Consider the following 24,591-nt stretch of genomic DNA (forward strand, 5'->3'; position numbering starts at 1 on the left):
GCAATACATGTGGGTCTCAAAGAGACAAAACACTTGGAATATTATCAACATGAATAGCAGATATCTGTTTTCAGTTTTGGTAAAGCTGTAATTTTTTATAGAAAATTCTAAATCTTCAGAGGTGTAGTATCTCCTACCACTCCTCTTGCAAATTTTTGCATAAGTCTAACTGAAGACCACTTAATTCTAACACATTTGACCCTGATCATACTTTGAATATGAACATTTAATCGGAATTATTTCAAAGTTGACATATTTTCATTGAAAAAAAAAATTTCCAGAAGGAACTCCATTAGCACAATTTAGATACATTAATTTTTATATATGGTATTTCTCTTATTTAATTTTAATTTTGTTAAAATTATGTTTATCAGTATAAATTCTTTCCCACTTGAAGTTAATGTATATTTTATTCATTAACTGGCTTCATCTGTATCAAATTGTACTAATCATAACTTCTGCTACAGTTTTCCTTCAGAGACTTTATTGCTTTCCAAAACTAATTGTCTTGGGTAATCTGTAACATCTAATTTTTGGTCAAAAATATTTCATTCTTTTAATTTTTATTCAGCATGAAATGTTATCACAGATCACCAGGCTGGGCTCCCTGTGTTATGTGGCAGCTTCCCACCAGCTATCTATTTTACAGATGATAGTGTATATACGTCAATACCAATGATATTAAAAAAAAATGTCATCACACAGTTTGAGTCACGATTTTGTGATTTACTTCATTATTCCTCAAGAATTAATTATTCCTTACACAAGTTAATTTATACAGACTTTTATGAAATAGAAACAAATCCCTAAAAGGGATTCCCCAGAAATATAAAGAGGGGTTAGAGCATTTCAGTGAGTGGACTTTTTGGCTCTTGAATATCCCATGGGATCAAAACACCAAAGTCAAACAGTTATGCTTTATACTGTGGTTACAATGTGAACACTTAAAAAATCATTTATTTAAAATAAGATTTTCCATAAGTTAATAAATTGTTGAAAATGGGTAACATATAGGAGTTCATTATGCTTTTCTACTACATTTAAAGTTTTCCATAGTAATCTATTTTGAATGATTTAAAATATTTTAAATATATTTTAAAATATATAAATCATTTAAAATATGTAACAGTTTTTAGAAAATATAATACATATAAATAACCATCTTAAATTTTAAAAATTTAAAGAATCATTTAAACATTTAAGAAAAAAAATTTTTAAGGGTACATAATCTTTTCAATATAAATATTCAATAAAACTGAAGATATATTGTTAAATCATAGGCCAGAGAATATACAACAATGAGGAACTAAAGTTTGTCAGGTACATTATTATCTTGTAATAAAATTATCTGTTTGTAACAGCAAAAAATAATATTGTGGTGTAGATACTAATAAATAAAGTACTAATAAAGTACTTTATTGCCTACTTGGGAAGATGGTATAATGTCCATTTGCTGCTGTCACTGCGAAGTCGCTCCAGTCGTGTCCGACTCTGTGCGACCCCATAGACGGCAGCCCACCAGGCTCCCCCATTCCTGGGATTCTCCAGGCAAGAACACTGGAGTGGGCTGCCATTTCCTTCTCCAATGCATGAAAGTGAAAAGTGAAAGTGAAGTTGCTCAGTCGTGTCTGACTTGTAGCGACCCCATAGACTGCAGCCCACCAGGCTCCTCCATCCATGGGATTTTCCAGGCAAGAATCCTGGAGTGGGGTGCCATTGCCTTCTCTGATAATGTCCATATATGAGGACAAATGCTCTTTTTCTTTTCCCCTCACAAAAACTAGACAAAAAAAGAGGAGAGAAACACTGGAAAAAAAATGTATCTCAAAGTCATTCCCAGGCTTCCCTGGTGGCTCAGATGATAAAGAATCTGTCTACAGTGCAGGAGACCCAGGTCCCATCCCTGGGTTGGGAAGATGCCCTGGAGAAGGGAATCTTGAGTATTCTTGTCTGGAGAATCCCATGGACAGAGGAGCCTGGCAGGCTACAGTCCATGGTGTCACAGAGTTGGACTCCATTGAGTGACTAACACTTTCACTTCACTTACAGTTCTCCGTAAGTCCTATGAATTGTGACCAATAAATCCACAATTTAAGAACAGGAAAAATAAGGAGAAAAAAGGATTCTATAGAGAGCAAGAGTAAAATGTAAACATCTATAAGATGCACTTCTTAATGGAGAGAAAGAAGCATAATAGAAGATAGTAACCTTGCTAGCCTTGAATGATTTAGACTGTGTACAACCTGCAAAGCAAGGAGAAAAATATGCAATATCATTTCTTCCACATGTAGCAGAATAAAATGCAGATGAGCATTTACAATGAGAATTGCAAGGAGCTGTCAGGTTTCCCAACTGCCCTGCTCTGTAAAAAAAAAAAAAAAGAGATTGAATGTAATTATAATACTACTCTATTATACATATTAACACATCAAGATACATGAAGATATCAAAGAGATCAATAAAATATGATCATTAATTTTAACAGATTTAGGTATAACTGATATACAATAAACTGTACATATACAAGGTGTACAATTTGCATACACTTGTGAAATCATCAATGCAATCATGTTAACGAACATGATCATCACCCACCACGGTTCCCCATGCTCCTTTGTATTAATGATTCCTCCACCCCATGGCATCTGCTGATTTACTTTCTGACACTATTCATTAGTTTCAATTTCAAAGCATTTTATGAAATGGAATCATACAGTATGTGCCCTTTCGTTGTCTGACTTCTTTCATGAAGTTGGTCTTTACATGGTCTTTGTATGGTCATATGCTTCCATGTCTTTTGAGTAACAAGGAGTAGAATTTTTTGATCATATGGTAGGTGTTCATTTAACTTTTTAAGAAACTGTCAGTTTTCCAAAGTGATTGTGTTCTTTCATATTCTCAGAAACAGTGTATAAGATTTCAACTGTTTCCTATATTTCTTGTCAACACTTGGAGTAGTCTTTTTAATTTTAGACATTCTAACAAAGATATAGTTTGAGAGTCCCTTAGACTGCAAGGAGATCCAACCAGTCCATCCTAAAGGAAATCAGTACTGAATATTCATTGGAAGGACTGATGGTGAAGCTGAAATGCCATACTTTGGCCACCTGATGCGAAGAACTGACTCATTTGAAAAGACCCTGATGCTGGCAAAGATTGAGGGCAGGAGGAGAAGGGAATGACAGAGGATGAGGTGGTTGGATGGCATCACCGACTCAATGGACATGAGTTTGGGTGAACTCCGGGAGTTGGTGATGGACAGGGAGGCCTGGCGTGCTGCGGTTCATGGGGTCGCAAAGAGTCAGACATGAATGAGTAACTGAACTGAACTGAATATGAGTTTCCCTAATGACTGATGCTAGACATCTTTCCATGCACTTATTTTCTATCTACATTTATTATTTGGTTGAATATATGTTCAAATCTTCTCCCCATTTTTGTGGTTTTCTTATTATTAAGCACTGAGTGTTGTTAATATTATCAAGAAATCATGTCCTTTGTTAAACATGATTTTCAAATATCTTCTCATAAGTCTATGGTCTGTCTCTGCATTACTTTAATAGCCTCTTTCAAAGAGCATTTTTTTAAATTTTAATTAAGTCCAATTTATCAATATATTTCTTTATGGATCACATATTTGGTGTCATACATAACAAATCTTTGCTAAACACAGTTTAGTTCAGTCGCTCAGTCGTGTCCAACTCTTTGCAACCCCATGAATCGCAGCACACCAGGCCTCCCTGTCCATCACCAACTCCCAGATTCCACCTAAATCCATGTCCATTGAGTCAGTGATACCATCCAGCCATCTCATCCTCTGTCGTCCCCTTCTCCTCCTGCCCTCAATCCCTCCCAGCATCGGGGTCTTTTCCAATGACTCGACTCTTCACATGAGGTGGCCAAAGTATTGGAGTTTCAGCTTCAACATCAGTCCTTCCAATGAACACCCAGGACTGATCTTTAGGATGGACAGGTTGGATCTTCTTGCAGTCCAAGGGACTCTCAAGAGTCTTTTCCAACACCATAGTTCAAAAGCATCATTTCTTTGGCTCTCAGTTTTCTTCACAGTCCAACTCTCACATCCATACATGACTACTGGAAAAACCATAGCCTTGACTAGACGGACCTTTGTTAGCAAAGTAATGTCACTGCTTTTAAATATGCTATCTAGGTTGGTCATAACTTTCATTTCAAGGAGTATGCATCTTTTTTTTCCATTTATTTTTATTAGTTGGAGGCTAATTACTTTAATTTCATGGCTGCAATCACCATCTGCAGTGATTTTGGAGCCCCCCAAAATAAAGTCTGCCCGTTTCCACTGTCTCCCCATCTATTTGCCATGAAGTGATGGGACCAGATGCCATGATCTTAGTTTTCTGAATGTTGACCTTTAAGCCAACTTTTTCACTCTCCTCTTTCACTTTCATCAAGAGGCTTTTTAGTTCCTCTTCACTTTCTGCCATAAGGGTGGTATCATCTGCATATCTGAGGTTATTGATATTTCTCCCAGCAATCTTGCTGAACACGAGTTCACATAAATTTTTTCTCATATCCCTGGAATTTTACATTTTACATCTACCACCCATGTTAAATTAATTATTAGCATTGTATAATATGTGGGCTTCCCTGGCGGCTCAGACAGTAAAGCGTCCCCCTGCAGTGCGGGAGACCCAGGTTCGATCCCTGGGTCAGGAAGATCCCCTGGAGAAGGAAATGGCAACCCACTCCAGTACTCTTGCCTGGAAAATCCCATGGATGGAGGAGTCTAGTGGGCTACAAGTCCATGGGGTTGCAAAGAGTTGGACATGACTGAGCAACTTCACTTTCTTTCTTTATTGTATAATATACAGATCAAAGTTCAGTTGTTTAAATATAGATATCTAAGTGTTCCATAAACTGCACATTCACTCTGTCATAAATCAATTATCTATATATGTATTTGTGTACTTTTGGACTTTATTCTGTTCCACTGGCTTATTTGTCTATATTACACCAATACCACTTTCATGATTATTGTGGCTTTATAATAAGTCTTGAAATCAAATAGTGTTATCCCTCCATCTTTGTTCTTTAGAATTGTTTGTTTGTGGTTTTTCTAGGTCCTTTGCATAACTATATGAATTTAAATGTCATTTTTCCAATATGTAAAGAAGGAAGCTCACTAGGATTTTGGTTGTGATTACATCGAATACACACATTAATTTTGTATTAACATCTGAAGATTAACATCTTAAAGATATTGAATCATTTAATCCACCAACATTGGATGGATATCTCTTCATTTTAAAATTTAGGTCTTTAATTTCTCTCAGCAAGTTTTACTGTAATCATTATATAGAGTTTTTACATCTTCTATCATATTTATCTTTAAAATTTTCTTTTTGTTGATACTATTGCTAATGGTATTGTTGTTTAATATCAATTTTAAGTTGTTTGTAGGTAGTATATAAAATGTCAAAGATTTTTGAATATTGATCTTCTACAGAATTTTTTCTTGCTTAATAGTATTGTTAACATTATTTTTTTAAGCTTTTCTAGTTTTATTGAAAGATAATTTACACTTTATAAGCTTAAGATGTACAGCATAATTATTAGACTTACATATGTCATGAAATGATTACCACAATAAGTTTAGTGAGCATACATCATCAATATAAAATTAAAAAGAAAAAAAATTTCCTTGTAATGAGAACTCTTAGAATTTACTCTAACAACTTTCATCTATAATATGTAGCAGTATTAATTACATTTGTCTAGTGTCCATTACATCCCTAGTACTTATATATAACTGGTAGTTTGTACATTTCCACTGCCTTCATTCAGTTTCTGCTCCCTTAAAACCCTGCCTTAGTAACCCGCGAATCTGATCTATTTTTCTATGAGTTAGTTAGTTGATTGGTTGGTTGGTTTTTGAAGTATAATTGGTCTACAATACTGTTAGTTCCTGTTACACAGCATGGTGATGTGGTTTTCTATACATTTCAAACTTACCATCACACTAAGTCTAGTTTCAATACATCGCCACACAAAGATATTACACAGTTATTGACTATAATGCCCATACTGCACATTTCATATCCATAACTCACTTATTTGCAACTAAAAGTTTGTACCTCCTAAACTCCCTCACCTCTTTAATTCCTCCCCTCAACTCCCTTCCTTCTGGCAAGCACTTGTTTGTTCTCTGCATCTATACCACTTCGTTTCTGGTATGTGATGTTTCTTCATTCACTTTTTAAATAGATTCCACACATAAGTAAAATCAAACAGTATTTGTCTTTGACATATTTAACTTACATTTAAAAACCCTCTTTTTCCATCTTTGTTGTTACAAATGGCAAGATTTCATTATTATTTATGGTTAATACTCCACTACATGTATATTACATCTTTTTTATACGTGCCTCTATTCATGGGCACTTGGGTTGTTTCTATGCCTTTGGCTATTGTAAATAATTCTGTAATAATTACAGAGGTGCATATATCTTTTCTAGTTAGTAATTTTCTTCTCTTCAGCCAAATACTGAGGAGCAGAAAATAAACTTATATGTATGCTTTGTACATTTTGGATATAAATCCCTTGTTAGATATATCCTTTGCAAGTATCTTCTCCCATTCAGTAGGCAGCCTTTATGTTTTGATGCTTTCTTTTACTGAACAAAAGATTTTTAGTTTGATGTAGTCCCATTTGTTTATGTTTTACTTGCTTTCTTTGCCTGAGGAGACATCCAAACCTATCACTAAGACTGAAGTCAAACAGTGTACTGCCCGTTTTCTTCCAGTACTTTAGTGATCTCAGGTCTTACATTTAAGTCTTTAATCCATCTTGAATTTATTTTTGTTTATGGTATGAGAGAGTAGACCAGTTTGATTCTTTTGCATGTAGGTGTCCAGTTTTCCCAATACCATTTGTTGAAGAAGCTGTCTTTTCCCCATTGTATATATCTTCACTGCTGTAGCTTAACTGTCCATATAAGATTGGTTTTATTTCCACTGATTTATGTGTCTGTGTTTTGCCTGTGCTATACAGTTTGATGACTGTAGCTCGGTAGTATAGTTTGAAATCAGGGAAGCATGATTTCTTCTTTCATGAGATTATTTTGGCTGCTTAGGGTCTTTTGTTTCCTTACAAATTTTAGCATTAGTTGTTCTAGTTCTCTGGAAAATGTCATTGATATTTTTAGGGCTTGCACTGAATCTGAAGTTTTCCTTGGGTAGTACGGTCATTTTAACAATATTAATTATTCCGCCCATCAACATGGTCTATCTTTCTGTCTGATAGTGTCATCTTCTATTTCATGCATCACTGTCCATTATAGTCTTCTGAGTACAAGTCCTTTACCTTCTTAAGGTTTACTTCTAGGTATTCTCTTCTTGTAATGCATTTTAAATGGGATTTTTTTTTTTCTTTTTTAATTTTTAAAAAAGTATTTGTTTTTGGCTGTGCCGGGTCTTCATTGCTGTGTGCAGGCTTTCTCTCATTGCTGTGTGCAGGCTTTCTCTAGTTGCAGTGAGTGTGGGTTACTCTTCACGGCAATGTGCCGGCTTCTCATTTCAGTGGCTTCTCTGGTTGCAGAGACGGCCTCTGAGGCACACAGGCTTCAGCCGCTGTGGCATGTGGACTCAGCGCACAGGCTCAGTAGTTGCGGTCACAGCTCAACTGCCTCACAGCATGTGGGATTTTCCCAGACCAGGGATCAAACCGCTGCTGCGCCCTGTATTGCAAGGTGGATTCTTAATGACTGGACCACCTGGGAAGCTGGAGATTGTTTTCTAAACTTCCAATGGTATGGTGTTAGTGTACAGAAATGCAACCGAATTCTGCGTATTAAATTTATATACTGCAACATTACCGAATTCACTGATGAGCTCTAGTAGTTTTTATATCTTGTTTTGAATCCTTTCCTATCACTCTATATATTTTCATTAGAGTATTTAGAACTTTTACATTTAGAGAAATTATTAATAGGTATATGCTTACTGTCATTTTGTTCACTTTGGGGGGTTTGTTTCTGTGGGTCTTTTTTGTTCCTTTCTCTTCTTTTGCTCTCATCCCTTGTGATTTGATGACTATTTCTAGTGTTATGTTTGGATTCCTTTCTTGTGTGTGTGTCTGTGTAACTAAGAGATTTTTGATTTGCAGTTACCATAAGGTAGGTACACACACACAGAGACACACACATCATTATTTTGTTATTTATCTCAAGTTCAAACACATTTTAATAACCCTACATCTTTGCTCCACCCATCTTCCCTGTTTTTTACCTAGTTTACATCTTTTTGTGTATCCCTTAACTATTTATTGCAGATATAATTTTATTAGTTTTGCCTTTTAGGCTTTCTACTAACTTCATATGTGGTTGATTTACTAGCTTCCCTTCATATTGCTGTCGCCAATGAGTGTTTTACCTTTTGTAATTTTCATGTTTCTAGTAATGGCCTTTTCTTTTTCAGTTAGAGAAGTCCTTTTAATATTTCTTATAAAGCTAGATTGGTGGTGCTGAACTCTTTTAGCTTTTGCTTATCTAATTTTTTATCTCTCCATCACATCTGAATAAAAGCCCTGTTTGGTATAGTATTAGGTTTTTTCCCTTTCATCACTTTAAATACATCAAGCCACTCCCTTCTGGCCTACAGAGTTTCTGTTGAAAAATGGGAGTTAATAATACTATTTTTAATACTGATTTCTACAGTTGTAGGTAGCATATATAAATGACATAGATTCTTGTAGGTTGATTTGTATCTTACAAACTTGCTAAGCTCATATTATAGTGTTTTTTTGGATTTTCTACATAGGCAATGATATCGACAACAGAGTTTTGCTTCTGATGCTTTTTGTTTATTTTTTTTCTTACATTATTGCAGTGGTAGAACCTTTATTTGGATTTTTAAATTGTCTTCTACTTGAATTTTTATCATATGGATTACTGGTATAACTGTGTTAATATTCTTCTCTGATAATCTTAACATATACATCAGTTATGGGTCTGTAATTTTGCTCATCATTATGGGTTGTATTTTTCTGCTGATTTGAATTTAATTTTTCAAGGATTATTAGGTCTTGTAAATGTCACCATCTTGGAAACTAGATATTTTTGTACTTGTATAAATAAGCTTTGTTCTGGAATGCAGCTAATTTATAGGTAAATGCTTTGCCTTTTTGAGCTCTTGCTTCCAAGATTTGTTAGAGCCAAAATAGTGCTCAGTTTAGAGCTAATTATTCCCCGTTCCTGAGGCAAGATCCTTCTGTATACTATACGCTCTGTCATTCTGGAGGTTTCCCAGTCTAACTGGTCAGAACAGGTACTAAGCCCAACAGTGTGTGTGTGATGGGCTCTGCTTGCTTTCATTTTTTTCCTTTGTAGCCTTGGACCCAGCTACCTTACTCACATGTATGCTACTCAGCACTCTGCTTCACGCTTCATCCTCTGTAGATACGTGTGTCTTCTGGTATACTGTCCTCTGAACTCTAGCTGCACTGGTTTTTTCTGGGCTCCTAGCTTTAATTGCTTCAACTCAGGGAGTTTGATAGAATCTGTATGGCTCCCCCTTCCTGTACCATGACCTCAAAACCCTCTTAAGGCAGTAAGCTGGAGGAATTACAAGGCTCACCTTAAATGCTTCCTACCTCTCATGTTTCACTGTCTTTCACTGACCCATTCCTCTGTCATGCAAACCACTGTCTCAATTTTTGTCAAGTTTTTGTTGGCTTTTGTAGTAGGGGAAATGTGTTATTCCATCTTGGCTGAAAGTGGAAATCCAGAAAAATTTCTAAATATAAATTTATAAGGAAATCAAAGGATCTTAATTTACATTATTAGTAATTTGAAAAAGTAGCTATATTTAAAAATCATTTTTAAGACTATCATTTTTTATTTATAAACTATGTATTTGAACCAATATAGGCAGCATGAACTAATTCTGGGTAAAGTGCATGAGTTTATTGAGAGAATGTCAAAGAGCTCATAGAAATAAATAAGAAACCTCAAAAAGTAGATTCTAAAAACCATCGAGAACCCAAAAAAGGCAAGCAAAAGTACATTATAGGACTAATCTTAGTGAGATGTCCCCCGTGCCTCCACCCCCGGGATCTGATGCAGTGCAGTATTCAGTTTTACACTGGCTGCTGCAGGTAATCTCTGACTGACCATGGCTTTTTTCTTACTTTCTCAAAAATCAAAATCTTGAGGGAGCAGTCCAATCAGATGAGCCTAACTCATACACCTGCTGATGAGAAGACTAGTATGTATCTGCTTTTGGTTGATTTAGGGGGCTTCCCTGATCTCTAAGTTGGTAAAGAATCTGCCTGCAATGAAGGCGACCCCGGTTTGATTCCTGAGTTGGGAAGATCCCCTGGACAAGGGATACATGAGGCAAGGCCCTGACTGACATGTACACTGAATGAGCCCCAAACAGGAGAGATGATGAATATTAGGCAACAAGAAGGTATAGTTTTTGTATAAATTTGTAATATATATTGTTGCATAAGCTTTTGTTGATGCTATTTCATCTAAGTTTATGAGAGATATTGTTCTGTGTGATCCTTTTTTTTTTTTTTTTTTTTTTTTACTGTCTTTGGCTTTGCTATCAGAACAATACCAGCCTCATCAATCAAGTTAGGAAGTATTCCTTCCATTTATACTTTCTAGAAGATACTGTGTAGAATCACTGTTAATTCTTTAAATATTTGGTAGAATTCTTCAGTGAAATCTCTGGGCCAGAATATGTTTTAGGGGTACTTTGTAAATGGTGGATTCAGTTTGTTTAATAGTTCCTTCTATAACTATTCACATTATCTATTTCATTTTGGGTGAGTTCTTTTTCTGTTTTCAAGAATTAGTCCATATTACCTGTCAAATTTATATGTATGGAGTTACTTTTGGTGGGCCCTTATTATTCTTTAAATATCTATGCAGATAGTTATTGCCTATTTTATTCCTCATAATGGTAAATTGTATGTTTTCTGCTTTTTTCTTTGTTAATCTTGCTAGTGATGTTTCAATTTTATTGATCTTTAAAAGAATAAGGTGGGGTTTTTTTTGTTTGATTGATTTCTACGTGTATTATTATTTGCTTCCTTCTGCATCTTTTGAGTGTACTTTGCTCTTAAGTTCTTGGGTGGGAGCTTAGATTATTGAGATATTTCCTATTTTCTATTATATGCATTTAGTACTATAAATTTCCCTCTCAATACTGTTTTAGTTTGGTCCCACAATTGCAATATGTGGTATTTTCATTTTCATTCAGGTAAATGTATTTTCTATTAATTTCTCTTCAGACTTCTTTGATCTGTGGGTTCTTTAGAAGTGTGTTATGCGGTTTCCAAGTGTTTAGAGATTGTCTCATTATTGTTGTTTGATGATAGTTTGATTCTGCTGTGGTACAGTGCTCTGTATAGTTTCAGTTCTTTTATATTTTAAAGGTCTGTTTTATAACCCATAATATGGCCTATTTTGGTATATATTCCATTTGTATCCAAAAAGAATAGGTATTCTGCTGCTGCTGACTGGAGTGTTCCATAAATATGAATTAGTTTAAGCTGACTGACTGTGCTATTAGCACTTTTTTATCTCCCTTGAGAGAGTTGGAATAAAGTTTTCAAGTATATTTTTGGATTTATCTTTTTTCTTTCAGTTTTACTAGCTTTTTCCTCTTAGATCTTGAGTATCTGTTGTTAGCTGCACACTTAAGTAGAATTGTTTGCTCTTTGTAAATTGACCATTTTATAATTTTGCGATGTTTCTTTTTCCCCCTGATTTTCTTGATTCTGAAGCCTGATATTAATATATTTATTTTAGATTTCTTTTGTTTAGTGTTTGTATGTTATGATTTTTTTCATCTTTTGACTTTCAATATATATGTCATTATTTATTGTAGATTTCATGTAGACTGAGTTTAGCTTAGGTTTACTTTTTTAAACAATCTGACAATCACTGCCTTTGAATAGGTAGGTTTAGATTAGGGATCAATGAATACATTCTATTACGAGCCAGACAGCAAACATTTAGGCTTCACAAGACTTGTGCTGTCTGTTGTATATTCTCAGGTATCTGGGAGCCAACTGTGATCTTCCTAGAGACTGGGGAAGACATCAGACACCACCTTGACTTCTAGCCCACTACAAATGGCCAGTCTCCCTGGAAGAAGCAAGTACACATATCTGCCATCCCAGCTTTTCTGACTGCTGCCAAAGGAAGGAACAGGTCCCTGGATCACTTGGCTGTGATAGCCAATGGGCCTTGTATTCACAATCCCACAGGACTGTAAACAAAAAAGCAGTTATTAATAGGCATAAATAAGAACACCCCTCCTGTAGCGATAAACTCAGCTAAGCACAGGGGGAGCAGGCAGAAAAAGCCTATCTCCCAGTTTCTCTCTAAAAGCAACCTAACTACATATTTTCTCCTCCACTGCCTAAGGATCCAGCTTCCCATCTACCTGCATCTGTGCCAGCTGCCATCCTCTCCCTTGGGCCACTAACACATCTGGGCCATCCTCAACTACTGGGGTGACTACAGATGGAGAAGGATACCTGGGCAATCACAGAGATTTGATGAATGACCAAGAACTAAGAACTGGTTAAGCCATAAGGCTATTCAGTCAGTAGAATTATAGATAAGGTTACTGTTATAGAGCTATGGGCTTCCCTCATAGCTCAGTCGGTAAAGAATCTGCCTGCAGTGCAGGACACCTGGGTTTGGTTCCTGGGTTGGGAAGATCCCCTGGAGAAGAAAATGGCAATCCACTCCAGTATTCTTGCCTGGAAAATCCCATGGACAGAGGAGCCTGGCAGGCTACAGTCCATGGGGTATCGCAAGATTCAGATAGTCACTTAGTGACTAAACCACCACTGTTATAGATAAGGTTCATCTTGTTATTATAGTCATTAAAATATAACTACAATAATTTGTTTATAGATATATAAGGTAAAAGGCACAAATTTTGACATCAAAAGCATACATAAAATGCAGGGGGAAAGTAAAAATGTAGAGTTTTATTATGCATTCAAGGTTAAGTCGTTATCAGCTTAAAAAGACTGTTATAAATATGCTTTCTATAAGCCTCATGGTAACCACAAAACAAAAACCTATAGAAAATGCACAAAATAAAGAGAGAAAAGAGTCTAAGCACTAGATAAAATCACCAAATTACAAAGGAAGAGCAAGAAACAAGAAGAAACACAGGAACTACAAAACATCAAAACTGCAGTAAGGACATACCTATCAACAAACACTTTAAACCTAAATAGACTAACTCCCCAATTAAAAGACATGGAGTATCTGAATGGATTAAAAAAAACAAGCCCCATCCATACATATGCTACATACAAGAGACTCACCAGATATAAGGACACACACAGACTGAAAGTGAAGTGATGGAAAATTATATTACATACAAATGGAAACCAAAACAAAACTGGGATAGCTATACTTCTATCAGACAAAAAAGACTTTAAGACAAAGACTGCAGGAAGAGACAAAAAGGTCATTTTACAATAAAAAGGGATCAATCCAACAAGGAAATATAACACTTGCAAATATTTGTGCACCCAACACAGGAACACCTAAACACATAAAGCAAATATTAATAGACCTAAAGGGAGGAATAGATGGCAATACAATTATACTACAGGACTCTGAGGTTCCACTTTCAGCAACGGATAAAACATTCAGACAGAAAATCAATAAGGAAACACTGAAATCAAACCACAGGTTTGAGACAACACTCACCAGACACTTACAGGACATTCCATACAACAGTAGCAGAATACATATTTTTCTCAAATGCACATAAAAATTCTCCATATGTTATGCCACAAGTCTTCATAAATTTAAGAAGATTGAGATTATTTCAAGCATCTTTTCCAACCACAATAGTATGAAATCATTTACAAGAAGAGGACTGGAAAATTCACAAATATGTGAAGATTAAACAACATACCACTAAACAACCAATTGGTCATAGAATAAATCAAAAGAGAAATTTTTAAATACCCTGAAATAAAACTGAAAGCATACCCAAACCAATGGGACACAGAAAAAGTATGAAGGTTCTTTAAAAACTAAAAGCAAAACTACCATTAAGATCCAGCAATTACATCCTAGGTATACATCCAAAGAAAATGAAAACACTAATTCAAAAAGATTTTAATACATACACCCCAATAAATGTTGATAGCATTATTTACAGTTGCCAAGTATGGAACCAACCTAAGTGTCCATCAACAGATGAATGGATAAAGAAGATGTGGTATTATATACAATGAATATTACTACTCAGTTATAAAAAAGAATGAAGTTCTGCCATTTGCAACAACATGGATGGACCTAGAAGGTATTATGCTTCATGAAATAAGTCAAACAGAGAACAGGTAGATCTATGTTATCACTTATATGTGAACTCTCTCTAAAAAATAAAGAAAGCTGAGTGCAGAAGAAATGATGCTTTTGAACTGTGGTGTTGGAGAAGACTCTTGAGAGTCCCTTGGACTGCAAGGAGATCCAACCAGTCCATCCTAAAGGAGATCAGTCCTGAGTGTTCACTGGAAGGACTGATGTTGAAGCTGAAACTCCAGTACTTTGGCCACCTGATGGATGCGGAAAGCTGACTCATTTGAAAAGACCCTGATTGCTGGGAAAGATTGAGGGCAGGAGGAGAAGGGGATGACAGAGGATGAGATGGTTGGATGGTATCACTGACTCGATGGACATGAGTTTGGGTGAACTCCAGGAGTTGGTGATGGACAGGGAGGCCTGGCATGCTGCGGTTCATGGGGTCACAAAGAGTTGGACATGACTGAGTGACTGAACTGTACTGAAAAACTAAAATGAATAAAAGTACGTAACAAAACAGAGAGACTTAAAGATACAGAGAACAAACTACTGGTTATCAGCAACGATAAGAAAGGAGGGAGGGGCCAGATAGGGTATAACATTGAGAGATACAAACTACCACGCATAAAAAAGCAATAAGGATATATTGTACAGCATGGGGAAATAAGCTATTATTTTATAATAACCTTAAAAGGATTATAATCTATAAAAATACTGAATCACTATTTTGTACACCTGAAACTAACATAATATTGCAAATCAACTAGTTTTCAGTAAAAAAAAAAAAAGCAATTCTAAGAAATTCATATTAATAAAACCTTAGAAGAAAAAACTGATCTCAAATGAACAATCTAACTTTATAGTTCAAGAAACTAGAAAAAGAATAAATTAATAAGTCCAAAACTAGTACAATAAAGAAAATAAATATCAGAACAGAAATAAATGAAAAAGACCAAAAGAAAAGATTAATAAAACTTAGTTTTTTAAAAAGATAAATAAAATAGAATAACTTTTAGCTAGCCTTGCAAGAGAAAAAAAAGGAGTTAAATAGATGTAATTATAAATGAAAGTAGAGACGTTACAGCTGATGTATGACAAATATAAAGGTCATAAGAGATTATTGTGAAGAATTATACAACAAAAATTTGCTCTTGTTGGCTTTCTTGTTTTTTTGCTTTCTCTGGTTTTGGGTATGAGATTTAATTTTCTCTCATCTGTTAGCATAGCATTTATACTTTTTTTTTTAATGTTTTAATGTTTTTTCCTAGTATTCCCAATATACATTTACAAGTTACTTAAGTTTACTTTCAAATAACATTATAACACGTCATTGATATTACAAGTACTTTATAAAAATGTATTCCCAATTCCTCCCTCCCCTTTTATGAGACTACTGTCATTTATTTCACTATCCATAAATTATAATCACTGAATACCCTAATGCCATGATTATTTTGAAGAATTACCTATCACAACAATTAAAATAATAAAAATAAAAACATAGTCTACCATCATTTATTCCCCTCTAGTGCTCTTCATTTTATATGGATCTATTAATGGCAACCCACTCCAGTATTCTTGCCTGGAGAATCCCAGGGATGGGAGCCTGGTAGGCTGTCATCTACGGGGTCGCACAGAGTCGGACACGACTGATGTGACTTAGCAGCAGCAGCATTAATACATCTAATAAATCATATCATTTTTTCTGAAGAAATTCTTTAAACATTTCTTACAAAGCAGGTTTACTGGTGACAATTCCCTTATATTTTGTTTAAGAGTATCTGAGAATATTTCTCCTTCACTTTGATAGTTTCATTGCATATACCATTCAAGGTTCACTTTTTTCAATCCTTTACATATTTCACTCCATTCTTGCTTACACTGTTATAAGTAAAGTTTTATTTCCTCTGGCTTTTTTTCAAGATTGTTTTTGATTCTGCAGGTTGAATGTGATATGCCTACCTGTAGATTTTTTGGAATATTAATCAATTTTGGTGTTCCTGAGCTTCCCAAATGTATGGTTTGGTGTCTGTCATTAACTATGGAAAATTCTCAGCCATTATTACTTCACCTATTTCTTTGGTTCTTTTGTCTCCTCTTTCTGGCATTTCCATTATACTTGCATTACATCTTTGTAATTGCTTCATTGTTCTTGGATATTCCGTTTCAGTTTTTTTCATTCTTTTGTCTCTTTGCTTTTCAGTTTGAAAAGTTTCCACTGATGTGTCTTCAAAGTTGTTAATACTTTCTTCAGTTCTGTCCAGTTTACTGATGAATCAATGAAAGGAACTCTTTATTTTATTTTAGAGCTGTTTTGGCTTTCTAGAATTTACTTTTGATATTTTTCTTAGAGTTTCCATCTCTCTGCTGGCATTATCTAGATTTTCTTTCACGTTGTCCACTTTTTCCATTAGAACCCTTAGAATATTAATCATAGTTACTTTATGTTCTCAGTCTGATAATTCCAAAATCTCATTTCTTTTAAAGCCAACAACAAATGTTATTAATTATCCTTAACATGAGACTATCTTTCATCTACTTTCTTGAAGAATATTTTCACTGGATAATAAATTATGTGTTTAAAGTTCTTTTCTGTCAGGACTCTTAAGACATTGTTCTACTATCTTTTGAACCTGTGGCTTCTGATGAGAAATTCACAGTCATTGTCTCACTGTACCTATAGTTTCTATTTTAACATTCTCACTTGATAATGTCAATATCTGGATCCCCTATGGGTCTATTCTACAATCTGTTTTGTCTCATAGCTTTGTGCCTGTCTGGTATTTTCTTTAATGCCAGACCCTTGTCTGCAACACTTTACAGCTTTGTATGATACTATCTTTCTTTCAGAGTGTCAGGTCTTTCTGCTGCTACAGTGCTGGCTGACCGAATTAATCCAATTAGAGAAGAATTAACTCCTGGCTGGTTACAGTACTATAGGGAAGCCCTCACTCTTAGATCTTAACCTTACAGAGGTATCAGTTAAGAACAGGGTGGTTACCATGGCTCCTTCCCAACAGCACATCCTAAAATTGAACTCTTATCTATAGAGCATCACAAGACCAGCGAAAATTTTCTTTGTTTTTTATATTATTTTTACTTTATTTTAGCCTCTTGGCTTCACTGTCTGGTAAATGTGCTGAGTGAAACTCCAAAAGAGTGTTATCTTATTTGTTTCCATCTCTTCTTCCTAATGTCATGTCCCTCTCCATGGCATAATTTTTATCTCTTTAGGCTGCAAGTTCTGTCAAAAATTTGTGCCAGATCTTGGTCATCTTACTATTAGGTTGGTGCAAAAATAATTGTGGTTTAGCATTGTTGAACTTCACCCTTTGATACTGGAATACATTCTTAACTGTATGTGGTCATGTTATACATCATTTTAATACGCATCTCTTGTTTTACATTTTTGCTAATGAACTACTACTTGCTATTTATTTTATATGTACTTTAGACTGTGGAAATAATGTTAGACAAAAAATAAATTCAAGCAATTTTCTTATTCGAGTTCAAAATGGGTCATAAAGCAGCAGAGACAACTCACAACATCAACAATGCATGTGACCGAGGAGCTGCTAATGAATGTACAGTGCAGTGATGGTAAAGGAAGTTTTGCAAATGAGGCAAGAGCCTTAAAGATGAGGAGTGCAGTGGCCAGCCATTGGAAGCTGACAATGGCCAACTAAGAGGATCATCGAAGCTGATCCTCTTACAACTACATAAGAAGTTGCCTAAGAACCCAACGTCGATCAGTCTATGGTCGTTTGGCATTTGAAGCAAACTGGAAAGGTAGATAAGCTCAATAAATGGGTGCTCACTAGCAGACAGCATATCAAAAATATTGTCATTCTGAAGTGTCATCTTCTCTTACTTCATGTAACAACAAGCCATTTCTCAATCGGATTTGATATACAATGGAAAGTGCATTTTATATGACAACCAGTGACGACCAGCTCAGTGGCTGGACCGAGATAAAGCTCCAAAACACTTCCCAAAGCCAAACTTGCACCAAAAAAAAAAAAAAAATCATGGTCACTGTCTGGTAATATGCTGCTGGTCTGATCCACTACAGCTTTCTGAATCCCAGCGAAACTGTTACACCTGAGAAGTATGTTCAGCAAATCGATGAGATGCATTGAAAACTGCACCACCTGCAGATGGTACTGGTCAGCAGAAAGGACCCAGTTCTTCTCCATGACAATGCCTGGCAGTACTTTGCACAACCAATGATTCAAATCTCAATGAATTGGGCTATGAAGTTTTGCCTCATCTGCCATATTCACTTGTCCTCTTGCCAACCGACTACCATTTCTTTAAGCATCTCGACAACTTTTTGCATGCTTCCACAACCAGCAGGACGCAGGAAATGCTTTCCAAGAGTTTGTCAAGTCCTAAAGCACGGATTTTTATGTTACAGGGATAAACAGACTTATTCCTTGTTGGCAAAAATGTGTTGACTAATGGTTCCTATTTTGATTAATAAAGACATACTTGAGTCTAGTAATGATGATTTGAAATTTAGGGTCCAAACCGTAATTACTGTTGCACCAACCTAATAGATGCTTTTCACCAAGACCCTTTGCCAGAAGTCCCAGTTTCTGGCCAATGTCCAGAGATAGTAAATGTATTCAGGGAAAACAGTAGTTGCAGAAAGTTGTTTCTCCTTACAAGGCTTGCCTTTCCCTAGGATTTGGGGGCTTCAGCTGCTACTTGCTAAGCAGCAGTCTGGTACCTTTAAACAGATCGTTCACGTTAACTCAGCTTTCTAGGCATACTCAGTGGGAGCACTGCTCTGCCATGTCGTTGAAGTCTAAGTCTAATTTTCTTTACTTATTTTACTTGCTTAGTCTTTCAGTCTCTAATTCCAGTTCTGTTTCTCTTCCTTAACATTAGGTAACATTAAAAGAATCTGTGCCCAGTTCTTTGCATTTTTGCAGGTTTCACTAAAAGGAGACCTTACTCATGCATACTTTCAGATGCCTTCAGTTCCATTCCTTGACAAGAAGCCTGACATAACAATTCAGATAAAGGTAAGCCTGGCTTCATATAGTTAGTATGGTCTCCTAGTTGCTACTCACTTTAATACAGGTTTCTACTTCTGGGTTCTGATTCATTTCAACATCTTTTTTTTTTTTATATCAATGCACAAGCAGTTACACCACAAGCCATCATTATGATATTTCTGCCTTTACAATGAAAGGTGAAACTATGCTTTATGTTTCTTTTACATGTTCAATAATGCCAAGAATGTTATGAACCTATTGGGTTACTGGGTAAATAATTATTGACTAAGAAATATGTGATTGGTTTGGATATAAAAATACAAAATTATACTTACCCACCATAATCTTCAGTGATCCCAGCAAATGGTATTGGATCACAGTATACAAAAACTACAAATGCAAGCAGTACAAGGGATATAGCAGATGTAACTATTACAAATTTCATAAGGCCTTTAGAAGACATGTGTAACTTGGAAATAATGATACCTCCCAGAATCTGGCCAAGTGCACCTCCTGGAAGTAAAACAAGTCCTAAAAGAAAGGAGGAAGAGAAAGCACAGTTAAAAACAGCAGATGCATGGCAGACACCAACACAGTACTGTACAGCAATTATCCTCCAACAACAACAACGACAAGAGTCAGCTAAAGACAGTACAGAAAATCCACACGTCGATGCAATCTTCTCTGTTCTAAACGTAGAGCAAATACAAATTTAACTAAGAAGCCACGAGAAAACTTAAAGACACAACAAATAACAAACCTTAACCTTAAGAGGAATACAAATTTGTGCATGGCGCTGATGCTACAGGCCTAAAGGACCTAGAATAAGAGGTCCCACAAAATGTTTTACAGCAGCTGTGAGCAATGCAATAAAATCAATGCCAGAGAAACAACATCTGAAAGTCTGTAGCCAACTATGATAAATTTAAATAATTAAAGTGATATTAGTCCTGGGAATAAACATGTACTGTAATTATGGAGAAAATGTAAAAATAAAAAATATTAAATCATATAAAGTAATAAGGTAAGAAAACTTTATAACATCAGGACTAAAATGAAAACTGTAAAGGCTGCCAGAGAGTCTGGTACTTGCCAAGGAATTATAATTATAGTTTATTTTTTAAAAAGATAAAATTTAAAAAAAGAAAAAGAAAAAATTAATAACCTAGACCAAACACACATACATGCACACAATCCTGAGTGGAGTTAGTGAACTGCAAGTGAGCAGCTAAACTTTCCTAAAACAACTGATGGGGATAAAATGAATAAAACATGAATCCATTGAGAGAAGACAGAATAATAGGGGGAGGAGTAAGAAGCAAAAGAGAAGTGCAAAAAAACAAAACATACAATTAAAAAATGAAAAATTAAATGTCAGAATTCACAATAATGATGTATGAATAAAACAACTATTAGAAAGACAGATGATGAAATTCGATATTTTTTAGAACGGAAAGTTTGAAAATAAATAGTAAAAGATATGTACCATGAAATGTAGATCATGAACATGTTTATACCTAATGATATCTCATTAAATAAATTATATAAACACTGCCTAGATTTCAAGAAAATTAAAAACCTATAAACAAAGTGTTTTAAATCAGCTGTCTCAGAGATGAAGATTTACTTTACAACACTATTAAAGATATGTAAAATATTAACTGATTTGAACAGGAGTTATTTAAAAAGAGAAATAAAAGCCTATGTCTACAAACAAAAAACCCTCTTTTCAGCAAAGCATGGCTTAAGTAAAAATATGCTGATGAGAATTTAGAATGCTTAGAACCAAACAATAACACAAACTACATCTAAATGTATTGAGGTGCTAGCAAATAAAATCTATAAATAATGATACCTCCATCATAACTTGTTAGGAGAACTAAATGAGTTAATACTTAAGTGCTCAGGACAAAGTACAGTCACGCAGCTAACATATGAGTATTTGTTTAAAGGTAGAATTTACAGACAACTTCATTTATTAGAAAAGCAAAAAGTACAAATAGTGTAGAGGCAATACTTTTTAAGAAATTTGTGGGAACTTTAAGTGAATCAGAGAGTGAGCAATAAAGCTATAGGTAAAGAAGTCAAGAAGAAGCAAACCACATTGTAACTCATAATCTCAGAAATTAAGGGTAGGTATTAATATGACCGAAAGCAAGAGTGAGGTAGACTTAAGAAAACAAGAGGTTTGGCTGGCAGTCTACATGAAATGTTTGATCCCCAATTCCTATCCCTAACCACAATGCCAGAGGACCCGAGGTTTATTCATTTTGAACCCAACAACCACAGAGTTGAGAAAATCAAGTACATCTGTGAGCATAAAACTGAAAACACAACTCAACTGAGAAAGTACTGGCTGCCAGGCTCATTGCCCCAGGCAATGAGAAAATACTGAACACTGAAGTTCAACAATTAAACAACTGGGTCCTTCAGCACTACCCTAGAAAGACACAAAATGGTTGGAAATTGAATTGCAAAGCGCAGAACTTCCAAGCAACTTTTTATGTAAATATTATATTGATGTACAGAAAAATACACAAATCAAAATTATACATTTGATGAATTTCCAAAGTGGACTTAACTCTGTATGCACACCCAGGTCAAAAAAATTAATCAAACATTTACTAGAAGACCAGAGGCTTTTTTTGTGCACTTAAAAGATTTTATAAAATGTGAATCTTAAAGTATGCATACATTATAGTTTCTTTTATAGGACATGATATTTGAAAAATCCACCCATGCTTTTGTATATAATAATAGTTCATGCCTTATCACTGCTGAATAGTATTCTAGTATGTGCATACAGCACAACTTATTTATTCACTGTGTTGTTAACAAATTGTGCCACTACTATAAAAATTCATGTATATGTTCTTTTTGTAAACATTTGCATTTCTGTTTAATATATTGTTAAGAAAGGAACTTGTGTATATAACTAGGAGTTGAATTCTTGGGTCAGAGGATTATGTATAGGTTCAGATTTTTATGACACTGCCAAACAGATTTATAAAATGATGAACCAATTTACACTCTCACCAAGAGGGGATAAAATGGCAATTGCTCCACATCCATGCCAACATATCTTTCTCTTACATTTCAGCAATTCTGGTGAATGGCTACTAGTATTGCCTTGTGATTTTAATATGTATTTCCCTAATAAACTACTGAAGGTGAGCACATTTTCACATGAATATTGGCCAACTGGTATCATCTTTTATATAATGCCTGTTCAAATCTTTTGTCCATTCTTATTGGATTATCTACCTTTTTATTATTGTCAGATTTAATATATTCTGGACCCAAATACTTTGTAGAATATTTCTATTGAAAAGATTGTTTTATATGCATTTTCTCTCATCATGCTGACATTTGATGAAAATAAGTTCTTAATTTTAACGTAATACCACACTTTTTCCCTCATTTATGTAAATTTTTGTCTTGTTTAATAAATCTTTGTCTTCTCTAAGGCATGAAGATATTTTCCTATGTCTTTCTAAAAAGCTTTATTGTTTTACCATACACACCGAAACCTGCAATCTACCTAGAATTGGTATCTATGTATGTAGTTACATAAAGGTCAAGATTTGCCTTTATTTAAATTTGTCTTTATTTAAATACATATTTAAACAATAACTGTATTCAAATAATTTTAAATTTAAAAATATTTAAATTTAAATTTTTGTATTTAAAAAATTACTACTTTATTTACTGGGCAATAGTTCTCTACTACCCTCTGATGCTGTATATCCTACAAGTAGATGTGCTGACTGCTTTTTGTTCTACATTTTCACAGATATTTCTATAGTGAACATGCTTGGATAAGTGAGAAAAGAGCACTTTTAGAGCACTTTTGTTGTGGCTTCACTATATTAATGCTGTGATTCCAATTTCAAAGTATAGAATCGATAACTGTATTTTGCACACTTGTACTGAATATGCTTCTAAATTCTAAGAACGACAGTGGAACACATAAATTGCTATGCTTTCCCTCATGTATGGTCCAACAGGAACAACACAGAATCCCAGGAGGAGAAAGGAAAGTCCCAACTTCGATTAGGGACTTAAATGAAGCAGTGTCTCAATGCAACAGACCTCTTGTCCCAAGGGAAAAAGTTACCAGGGGCTTGAGGTTTACAGTAGATTAGCCACCAGCTGAATTCATTGTCCCTACAGCCCTGACTGTCCCATACATGGTGACGTCACTGACCGAGGGCACTGGAGACACTGTCTTGGACACCGCCAAAGTCTTCTTTGCACCCAAAGGAGACTGATTTTCATTCGTGCTACAAGGCTGCAAACACACATTTGCAGTACTCCCTCTGCTGCTGCCGCTGCTAAGTCTCTTCAGTCGTGTCTGACTCTTAGCGACCCCGTAGACGGCAGCCCACCAGGCTCCTCCGTCCATGGGATTTTCCAGGCAGGAGAACTGGAGTGGGGTGCCACTGCCTTCTCCACAGTACCCCGTCAGGAGTACCTAAAGTTCTCTTCCATTTACTACAAGGGGGAGATGTATTTTGATGACCACTACCTACGGCACCCAAAACTTTCAGTGATAGAAGATATTCAGTTGGCTGTGGGGTCAGAGGCCTGACTCAATGGCTCTGAGTTTGGTGTTATTATACCATCATCAGCAAGGAAGACTGATCACACCTAACAAAATCTAGAGACCGCTCATCAAGTTTTGGGGCACTCTGCAGACAGAATCACAGAGCTCTATCACTCTGGAAGTTAAGGAAAAACTGTCTCTCTTTCCCCCAACCAAAGGCCAGCCTAGCATTGGATTTTGGATTTTTGAGTATTGAACACAGTAGGCAACTCAGAGTTTCTCTTTGGTCTTTCGTATTAGCTGATCCACAGACCTAATCAGAATACTAACTGGTTGTATAAGCTGATCCACAGAATACTAACCAGCAAGCTGTGGAATGCTCCATCCTTTGAGGTGAAGGTGAAAGTGAAGTCATTCAGCCGTGTCCAACTCTTTGCTACCCCATGGATTGTAGCCCACCAGGCTCCTCTCTCCATGGGATTCTCCGGGCAAGAATACTTGGAGTGGGTTGCCAGTTCCTTCTCCAAAGGATCTTCCTGACCCAGGGATCGAACCGGGGTCTCCTGCATTGCAGGCAGACGCTTTAACCTCTGAGCCACCTTACCACAAACCTAATATACCGATTTCAGCTTCAAGGCTCTGTGGCTGATGGTTTTGTGTGCTGGAGCCTCTGGAAAAAGAGAGGAAGCCCCCATTCAGAAGCATTGTT

At 35.6% G+C, this 24,591-nt stretch overlaps 1 protein-coding gene across 1 annotated transcript in view; it reads right to left on the minus strand.

Annotated features, from left to right (window-relative positions):
* SLCO6A1 (solute carrier organic anion transporter family member 6A1) overlaps positions 1-24,591 on the minus strand; it is a 108,338-nt gene that overhangs the window by 33,469 nt on the left and 50,278 nt on the right. Inside the window, exons 8-9 of the mRNA XM_020890443.2 lie at positions 19,672-19,867; positions 2,209-2,362 (exon numbers count right to left, since the gene is read on the minus strand). Coding sequence (XP_020746102.2) covers positions 2,209-2,362; positions 19,672-19,867 — 350 coding nt within the window. The remainder of the gene's footprint in view (positions 1-2,208; positions 2,363-19,671; positions 19,868-24,591) is intronic.

This window comes from Odocoileus virginianus, chromosome 3, assembly GCF_023699985.2.
Source record: "Odocoileus virginianus isolate 20LAN1187 ecotype Illinois chromosome 3, Ovbor_1.2, whole genome shotgun sequence".
Lineage (NCBI taxonomy): Eukaryota > Metazoa > Chordata > Mammalia > Artiodactyla > Cervidae > Odocoileus > Odocoileus virginianus.